Raw genomic sequence first — 10,458 nt, 5'->3', positions numbered from 1 at the left:
AATACATCTTTGTGGTTGTGTTAGCTTTGGTCTTATGGCTGCTGTTTGTTGGAGCAAACTCCAACAGAGATGAAGAGGTCAGATCTCAGATGCTGCAGCATCCTTCACAGAATGAAATAAAATATTCCCAGCCTGGTAAACCTCCAAAAGAAGGAGAACTTCACTGGTAGGCCTAGCTCCACTCCAGCTACCTTAACAAAGGCATGATGGAAACAAGAGGATAATGGGGGAAGGATCCCTGCCTCTGGATAACAGTTATCCTTGTTCTTAGGTGCTTCATGTCATTTCCAATAACCACCAGTGCTGATCCCTCAGAGAGTTCTGTGATCCTCGGAAACCTTACAGGGTGCTTGTGGAAGGTGATGCTGTGTGAGAATGACCCAAATTTATGAAGTGATAGTGCTTGATGAAGGGCTGGGCAGGGAAAAGCAGTCTCCAGTGTCAAACTGAAAGAAGGAAACAAGGGAAATACTAATTACACACGATGAAAAAAAATCATAGTGAGGGTGTTTAAGCACCAGAAGAGAGGCCCAGAGGTGTTTTGAGATCTCTGTCCTCACATGTATTCAGAATGACTGGGTAAGGCCCTGACATAATTTCAAAACTAGATATAAAATTTCTAAACTCGACTTGCTTTGATCATGGCATTGGACCAGAGGCCTTCTGAGGTCCCTTCCAACCTTAATTAATCTATAATTCATTAATCCTCTGTCCATAATATGGTGTCTGTCCTTGATTTCTAATCATGGCCTGAAGGGCTGCATAACTAGCAAGGCCTGTGTCTGAAATCATCTTGCAAACCATGAATTCTCAGCTCTAGCAAGCCTCAGATTCTATTATTATCTGGTCAGTATCGATAATCAGCTATGAATTAACATTTTAGATGGAAAGCAATAGCTGATTTAGAGAGAAACCATAACCAGAGAGGAATAGAACAGGTTACTTTGTTAGATGGCATTGTAAATTATTCTCACAACAAGGTGCAAGGCAAGGATAAATATGTTTAATTTTTTGTGTTGACCCTGTACCCAGGCGCCATCTGTCTCTCAAAATCTATTAAGCTCAAAGTGGCTTACTTTGATCTGATCATCTTGGGAGGCTATTCATTATAATTGCCAGCTATGAATCACCACCTAAATGGTTAGTCATCCACCTGCCCATCAATCTGAGCAGACTTCACATTAATCATTCTGAGCCCAAAGGACATGCATTAAGCCTTCCTTCAAATCACTGAATAAATATGAATATGGGGGTGGACTAAAGTTCTAAAGATTAATTCCATCTCCCACAATGATTGCTTTCTGAGCAGAGGTGTCCAACAGTGTATGAGTATCACTCCTAAATACCCCTGGAGATGCCTGGCCAATATAGAGTCACCTGAAGGGACCAAACCTTCCCTTTGGGACACCAGGCAGCAGTTCATTACAGGAATGCAGTCTCCTCTCAGTACCCACCTCCCACACCCAGACGTATTCCGGTAGAAAGTCACCCTCATTGCTGTGACTCCAGTACGTATCTGCAGACTGGGGTCCTGCCAGAGAGAGAAAAATGAGAAGTCCAGCCATGGTGAAAGGTAGCAACTGGTTTGAGGACCCTTCCCCACTGCATCTTTCTTCGCACTACACCACTGCTGTTGTCATCATTCCTCCAGAGCACTCCAGAACAAATTCACAGAGGCTTGGGGTGGGCTGACTGCATTCATGGCCTCCCTTCCTGGTTGTTAGTTCTGCTCCTTGGTGGCCTAGAAGAAGGGAACAGCATTTACTTCTACCCCAAAATGTGTGGCAAGTCTTTACAACTAGTCTTAACTGTTCTAGCTTCTCTAACAGTTACATATGATTAAAAAATTGCACTGTTATGGTCTTAGAAATAAAGCTTCATCATCGCAGTCTGGCAGGTGCTGCAAAACTATCCACCTGTTACCAGGCGGTATGGAATTGCTGACAGAGACTCTGGCAAAAAAAAAATTAACTGCAGACCAGCAGGCAGATTTTTACGGAGAAAAAGAAACTTTAAAATGTTACATAAAAAAGTGGTGTGATGAAAGCTATTTGGAAAAAAAATGTTCCACCAGAACATCATTTTTGTAATATTGCAGGATTTATTGCCATGTTTGAGCCTTGCAGATTATTTTGACTACATCCCTTCTCCACCTTAGGGGGATTAAACACTGGGAGTGGCATCTTTATAGAGATGTTTGGTTCAAATTTTTGTCTAATGATAACACGGCCATCCTTGGCCTGACAGTGGTGCTCTACTGGGAGCCTTGTAAAGCCATACCAGTAGGGTGGGAGGTGGCTGGAAGACATAGGTATAGTTGCTCAGTGATATACTTTATTTACAGAAAACAGATAAAGACTCATTCCCATCTCTCTGAGAGTGTTAGCAGATGGTCATTCCTCATCTGCAGATCCCCAGGTCTGTCAGTCCAGTGGGCTTTGTGCTTAGGCCATTCTGTTTCATTGCTTCCATTCAGGACTGTCCTTAATCCTCCAAAGGATCTGGAGGGGCTGGGCCCATAGGCTTCTTCTTAGCATTTACTATGATATCCAGCATTTACTGATCCTTCTCCCCTGAGGGACATCCTAGCCCTTTGGGAAACTTTCAAGGCATCGTGTAAGGTATCACCTTACTTTAGTTTAAGTTCTGTTATGTAACAGATGGGATTTATCCCCTTAACATTAGACATCTAATACATACACATATGCAGTTGAGCTGATCAACCTCAACTCCTCTTATATTCACACAAGTGAAGATAGAATTCATCTGACCTCTTTTAGTTGTCTCTTTTTAATGAACTGCTGCCAATACCTTATGGCCTTTCCTGTGTCTTTGCTGGACACAGAGAGAGGCCAGGGCTTCAGAAACTTCACAGAAGTGAATTACACTGCAGAGTCAGACACAGTGAGACCAGTGTCTTGAAATTTAAAGTATGCATAGCCAGTTCCCTTTTACTGATCTTGACATTGCTTGAAAGCCCTCTTGCTGAGCTGTAGCTTACAATAATATTAAATAATTCTTTACCAACTTTTTCACAATTTGCACCGCTGTTCATAACCAAAGAAATTTAAAGTCCAAAGTTATTCTCCAGTTACCTCCAACTGTAGCACAAGGATCTGAAACTTGTCACAAAGGGGCTTAAGCATAGATGAAACTTGATGAATTCATTACTGAAACCTATTTTTGTAGAGCAAAACTCAGTCTATTTCAAATGCCATTGGGATCTATATAAACCTTTTTCATTTATTTCATTTGCATTTGGATCAGGCTTCCTGGGAGTAAAAAATTGCATATGAGCAAAACAAGAACTTAATTAGGGTTATGTAGTTGCAGACTACTGAACACCATGATTATTCTGTAGTAAAAGAGTACCTGTTGGCCCTCTGCCCCTCACTTGTTAACACTTTCTGTGAGGGATGTTCTCTGGGGACAGAGTATGGCGGCATCCCAGAAGTCTTACTTCCAGCTCCTATTACCAAGACAGCTCATTTAATCCTACTCTTCTTATCAGACCCTTCCCTTTTACCTACATTACTACTATTATATTTTAGTATTACGTCAAGAAGCCCCAAGTGAATGGGCCCTTTTGTTCTAAGCACTGTGTAAATGGATCAAGCTCTCCTCCTCTCTGCTAATAAGACATGACATTTCTTCCAAAAAATTATTTTTAATGTTGCTAAAGGCTCTTTCTTCAGCTTATTTCTGATTGATGGCAGCAAGAAACGAGCTAGCAGCCACTGTCCAGCATAAGTAATAGCAATGCCAAGTTGATGTCTATTTTATCAAAAGCAAACCTTCTCAGCATGTTACCATCCTTCTCACCATCTCTTTCATTCTTTTTCTTCCAAGGAGGAGGAGGAGAGGGTTTTGTAATTTTTATGAACAGATGTGGGTTTTAGTGATTTTCAGATGTGATCTGAAAGTTTGAGAGCTCCTCGGTTAGGTGATCCAATCAGGAAAGAAAAACTATCACCCACTGACTCCTCTCCATCCCATCCCCTGAATTCTTTCTCTTGACTGTTCTAAAGCAATCCTGCTGAGAGCAGTGCCCACACTCTGTAGGCAGAAATATGATGGTAAATCTGATTTGACCACACATTCAGAAACGGTGATTATTCACAGTACGCCAAGTGCAAAGAGCAGAAAAGGCTAATTCTGAGAGAGTAACGGCTTCCAGGAAAAAGACAGACCAAGGGTCAACACATAGAACTATCCAGAAAATGGACAAACTTTGTCATCGCCAGCAACTAAAGTTACACAGAGGTGAAGCTGATAATTTGTATTCCTGAGACTCTGTCAAGCTTTAACCACTGATGATCGCCTGTACGCATCTTTGGGCTATTACCACAAGTGCTGTTCATTTCAGGTCATAGATGTGCTATTGATGGCTCTAGGACATGGTACTGACTCTAGAAATGCTTAACAGATAAAGGCAGTTGCTCTTGTGGAGAATAACCACCAGGTTTGAAGTTGATATTTTGCTTTATCTTTTTCTATTAGTCTTTCACTGGTAATAGCGCTTTTTGGGTGGTTTTTTTTAACATGTTATTATCGCAGTCACTGTCAGTTTTCTTTTTTCTTTTCTGACCTAAAGTTAAGCGAGCATTTTGTTTCTGAGTTGAGTTGTAAGAGATAAATTTGAGCTTAACCTTTTCTGCTTGTGCTCTGGCCCCATCCTAATTGCAGTGAATTATTCTGTCATTAAGAAATGCTTTGCACTCACCCCTGTAAGTGCAGAGTCTATTGCCGTGTGCTCCCTCCATTAGGAATGGCTCCAGCTGTACAAGACAGCACTTTTGTTACTACTTTTTATCCTCTCTAAAGCTTGCAAGTAAACCATATCATAACAGCCATTTGGACAACTGCTTGTTTAGACTCACGTCTTTATCTCCAGGTGACTCTTTTTGACTTGATTGGTTTGAAGCACAAATGATAAATCTAGTCTGGCTTCACTGGCTGAGTAAGTATCTGTTGACACCAGTTGCCCAGAAACACAAAAAGCCAACCAGGTGACTCCCCCTTTTCATGACCCCATGAAATGCTGCTGTAGGAGTCCCTGGGATACACGAACTCACAGGACTGCCAGGCTACGAATATCTTTAGCAAGGCTGTGCTCTACAGAGATTTATTCTCTGCTTTTGCACCAGAGATGAAGAAATTCACCCCTTTGAAGGACATAAGTGGGTCACAGGCTCCTTGCACAAGGGTGAATTTCACTCCAGCAGAAAGGGGAAGAAGCTTTTTGTAACCGTATCTCAGCATTTGGTGACATCTGGGCAGAAATGAGCATTCAAGGGGCAACGTCCCTCTGCAAATACAGTCCCATGTTCTTTATGGGACAATTTCCCATGACAGTGGTTACCCCTCTGACACTTTACATGTTACTTATACCATTTGCCTTAGGTGCCAAGCATTTGGCTGGTTTTGTACTCAGAGCAGCAAGATTGAGCAAGGACTTACTTATTCCACTTATCTAAGTCATCTCCTTAGTGGAATTGTCTCACTTCCTCCATTTTCTGTACTGAAAACATAAAAAATTGGTCAAGACTAGGTATCAGTGTCAAGCTTTCAGATGAGATGTATCCCACACATGTATTTGCCTTTGGGATTATATAATTTGCACCCTTAAATCCAGAATCAGAAATAAGTATCCCTTGGCCACTCCAGGTAGAACCGTGATAGGTTTGCAAACAGTGGGCATTAAGGAAAGTGCAACACCATGACACGTTGTCTTTCCACTGTTTCTCATATTGTAACAGCAGGGTTCAGTGAACTAATGAGGTCAGTTTGATGAGACAGCGAACGTCAGCAGTCCAGGACGGCTTCTGCTGTAGTAGCAGCATATAGCAGAGTCAGCCTATCCTGACTCTGGGTCTCTCCTGTAACTCTCTCATTTAACTCATCTTGTAAACTGAGCAAACCCCATCTTGAAACGAGGGGAGGTGTTTTGTACCTACTAATTCATAGGGAGAAGCTGTCATGGTTTAACCCCCGCCAGCAACTCAGTACCACACAGCCACTTGCTCGCTCCACCCCCCACTCCGGTGGGATGGGGGAGAGAATCAGAAGAGTAAAAGTGAGAAAACTCATGGGTTTCTCTCACTTGAGATAAAGACAGTTTAATGGGTAAAGCAAAAGCACACATGCAAGCGAAGCAAAACAAGGAATTCATTCACCACTTCCCATGGACAGGCAGGTGTTCAGCCATCCCCAGCAAAGCTGGGATCCATCATGCATAACAGTTACTTGGGAAGACAAACACCATTACTCCAAATGATCTCTCCTTCCTCCTTCTTCCCCTAGCTTTATATGCTGAGCATGACTCCATATGGTATGGGATATCCCTTTGGACAGTTGGGGTCAGCTGTCCCAGCTGTGTCCCCTCCCAACTTCTTGTGCACCCCCAGCCTCCTCGCTGGTGGGGTGAGGAGCAGAAAAGGCCTTGACTCAGTGTCAGCACTAGTCAGCAATAATGAAAACATCCCTGTTTCATCTGCACTGTTTCCAGCACAAATCCAAAACATAGTCCCATACCAGCTGCTATGAAGAAAATTAACTCTATCCCAGCCAAAACCAGCAGAGAGGCTCTTCCAGAAATCCCCTGCACTGCACTAACCACGTTATTCTCACAAATTCATTATGATCATGGTCCTCCTGGCAGTGCTGTCTTTTAACTTTAATTCTTCTTTCAATGGATGTTCACTCTTCCCCTTTTCCATGCAAGCAGTCCTATCCCCACATAGGCTTTATTTTTGTAGTGGCTGTCCCACCTATTATATGTAAAACCCTTTATTTTATATTGAAACAAATCTTTGATTCAGAATTAAAAAAAAAAAAAAAAATAAACCCAGTATGTCATACTTCTCACCTAACTATAAACATCTGCATATACTTGTTTTAAGTGTCAGAACAAGCAACAGATCACACAGTTGAGAAAACAACCAAAGAAAGAGATCCTCAGGTCTGTTTTGCCCAGTCTGCACCTTTCAGAAAGGCTCTGATAGAAAAGCCAGATTTCCAGCTTCAGGATTCCCCTGAAAAGGCACCAAAGAGGGCAATTGCAAAACAGTTTTCTAAGGTGATGCTCATAAACCTTAAATGGGCTGTATTTCATGAACAAAGCTGGTGATGAGAAGGGATTGTTAGGTGCCAGACCACAACAATGTGGAGTTTCTAAGTAGACTATAGATCTGTCTGAGTAACCGAAGACGCACCAAGAAATGGGAGGACCAAAACCACCTAAGAGAAAGACTGCAGATCCCTCCTTCCCATGTCTTCCTTATGAACTGTTGTATAACTATCAGGCCATCATTCCTGTTCATCTAGGACACCTAATACTGACAGTGTGTGGTTTGGGTGGGCAATATCTCTGCCACTAGAGCTCATCATCTCATTTGAGCACCTGTTAGGCTGCATGTCGGAGCTGGTCTGAGGTGGGCTTGGAGAGGGTGTGTTCATCGTGTTTTGAGTACACATCACACTGCACCTGAAGACGGGCCCCAGGTTTTAAAAGAACTGGAGAAAAGCAGTGGCTGTGCACCTTTGGACAATTTGTTTCAACACCATCTTCCCTGCAATCCCAGTGGTGATTATAGACACACCCAGGATGGCTTTGATCTACCTCAGGCGCTGATAACTGAGAAGCTGTGTCAGCATGGGTTTCACACAAGCTGTGCAAGCTCATCCCAGGCCTTGTACAGTTACCATGGTAGCTGATCCATGTGTAGTTCTACTCTACAACAGCATCACTGCTATTAATATCCAAGCTTTAGCCTACCAGTGGTAAAATGGGGATAAGAGCACTCCTTTACTTTTGAGGGATAGTGAGGAGTGAAGACGAGAACATTAAAAGATTGAAAAACATTGAGGGTAAGATATCAATATTGTCTAAATTTAGCTAAATTTTTAATCTAGACATCTAAAGCAGAGGTAGTTGTCTAGACTTACTTTATAACTAATGAAAGGAAATAGGTATTTTTCATCTGACTAGTATCTGGCCTACTTTAGACATCTGCTTTAGGAGGAGATGAATAGGACCATATTGACCTTTGACTGTACTGACTGGTTTGCTCTTGGTCAGGAAGAGAAATATGTGTCAGTAGCTGAGGTGTAATGTCTACATTATATTATTTATAACCCCACTTTCTAAATGAATGTGGTTTTGGTAAAGGATGCCCTGGCTTGATGGAGAGATTGTACGTAAAAAATGTTTTTTTCAAAGTTGACTATATTTCAGGTTGGCAGCAGAATGTCAACAACCTTTCCAAGTGTCATGAGTACAATTGCCCATTGACTGTCCAAGAAGCTGGGCCCAGATTCATCTCACCTGATTTTGTAGGCTTACCTAGCAGCCTGGGTTAGGGGTCCGAATTGCTCCTGTCTGTACAGTAAGGAGAGGTCAACAAGAATATCCAGAAATTGGTATAAATGTTTCATTTCAGCTTCTGACTTTGAGTTTTCTGTGCCAGTGATTTGGCAGGACTTGATTATGGTCTATGTTAGGAGTGTGTCAAGACTTCCCTCCCATTGTGTTGGAGGTTAGGGTTCCTGTCACCTGTCTCTCTCTTGTTTATATGCATTATATTTGAGCTGGAGCTCCTGGGGTCTCTCTTTGGTCCGTGCAAGAAAATATGCACTTAAAGTTCAAGATTTATCTGGCCTGTTTGTAAGCATCTGCTTGAGGATGAGCTTCTGTTGACTGTAGAGTAGCTTTCCACTGCCTATGCAAGATGCTCACAGGGAATATGTCAGGTGTGTCTGTATTGTAGACACCAGTGTTTGGTTATTCAATCTGTGATGCCCCTTCATACACAAGGGAAACAAGGACAGCTACAGCCCCTCTGGTAGGTCTCTGGAAGTCCTCCATCAGGTACATCCAACTTGAGGGCTTGATTCAATTGCATAAGCTGGGGCATTTATTGCCATTTGAAATGCTCTGGGGTATTTAAGACATCAGATATGAGACATGAGATATGTAAAACCCATGCTTTTCCCAGACTTCAGTACCCGAGAGAATATCAAGTGAACCTAGACGCAACGTTTAGCCAGCTGAATCAAGCCCTGCCTGTTTCAGTGGCTTGAACCATATTGACATTTGTCTCGGTGCTGTCTAGTGTCCTCACAGAGGACACCTGCGTATTCTGAGTGTTCATGTTCTTCCCTTCTTTTTTTCGCCAGGTCCGTTCTGCTGCCAGGAAAAGATGGCACCGCTGGCAAGACCATCACTCCCTCCGAGTGCGCGTGGCGCGTGCCATGTCTATCCCCACCTCTCCGACACGAATCAGCTTCCATAGCATCAAACAGACCGCGACCGTGTGATACGCCCCGCACATACACGCACCGACCGGTGGCCTTCAGGGTTCTTTCTTCACTCTCCCCCGGCCCCTTTCTTCAAACGTTCTGCCTTTATTCTGCACTGCTCCCTTTCGCAATGAGGTGCCCGCCGTAGCTCTCTGCACTCTCATCTCCCGTATTTGTGATGCTGCTTTAAACAACCAGGCAAAAGCCTCTTGGCAGAGGTGGTGTCGAAGCAGATTCAAAGAAGAAAGAGAGTCAGCGCTGAAAATTCACAAAGTCTGAAACAGCACACTGGCAAGAGCAACCAATTTTTTTCTCCTTTCTGTTTTTTTTTGTTTTTCCTTTCTGTGTTGTGGTGAACAAAGACTATTTTTAAAATACTGCCCATCTCCCCCTGTACATTGATACCCAATGATTTCAACAGTTTGGTGTGTAGATAGCCCGTCTCTTTCTTGGTTCTTTGTAAACATTTCTTCTCTGCAGGACTGTCATTTCAGAATGTGTGGCAGCAAGTAAAAGAGGATCCAAGAGGTGGTGTGGGGAATCCAAATGTATCTACCTTCCCCATTTCTCCATTTGATAGACTGGGACTTGGCCAGGGCACCACTGGACTGTTTAAGACAGGGCACTTTGCCTTGCAAGAACCGTGCCCTGTTCATACACGAAGTTGTGAAAAGGACAGCAATATCCCTAGATAGCTGTATAAAGTATCCTTACTCCTCTTAGCCCCACGCTTTCGACAGTGTAAGTAGCCTTTGGAAAGTCTTGGGTTTTTTCAGCTAAGGGGATTGGGGTGGGGAAGAACAACAGGACATGTTTTCTGGGTTTAAAAGATATAAAAGGGAAGCACTGTAAAAATAGGAATAAGAGGATGTTTGCATTAGGAGGATCATGCTACATGCTGCACAAAGATTATCTATTCAGCATTTTGAACTAGAGCAGATGTACCTACTAGGCTTTTTATGTGATGTTCAGAAATACTGTATATTTCCAGTAATAAACACTACTCTGGGTTGGTTTCAATAAAACCAGCATCATTTTCTTTACTCTGGAAAGGAAGACAACACGTAACTTGTGAGTGGTTTTGTATCTAAGATCAGGGAAAGAAATCCTGTTTAATGATGTAAGAAGAAAAACCTCATGTGAAAGACCTTCATCAGA

The 10,458-nt window shown here is 42.7% G+C and overlaps 1 protein-coding gene across 1 annotated transcript in view; it reads left to right on the top strand.

Annotated features, from left to right (window-relative positions):
* LOC104515353 (corticotropin-releasing factor receptor 2) overlaps positions 1-9,318 on the top strand; it is a gene marked incomplete at its 5' end in the record, with an annotated part of 33,527 nt that extends 24,209 nt beyond the window's left edge. The window contains one exon of the mRNA XM_010159291.1: positions 9,178-9,318. Within this exon, the coding sequence (XP_010157593.1) occupies positions 9,178-9,318 (141 nt within the window). The remainder of the gene's footprint in view (positions 1-9,177) is intronic.
* Positions 9,319-10,458: the final 1,140 nt, after the last annotated feature.

This window comes from Eurypyga helias, unplaced genomic scaffold, assembly GCF_000690775.1.
Source record: "Eurypyga helias isolate BGI_N326 unplaced genomic scaffold, ASM69077v1 scaffold11509, whole genome shotgun sequence".
Classification (NCBI taxonomy): domain Eukaryota; kingdom Metazoa; phylum Chordata; class Aves; order Eurypygiformes; family Eurypygidae; genus Eurypyga; species Eurypyga helias.
This window is presented reverse-complemented; position numbering and strand designations above follow the sequence as displayed.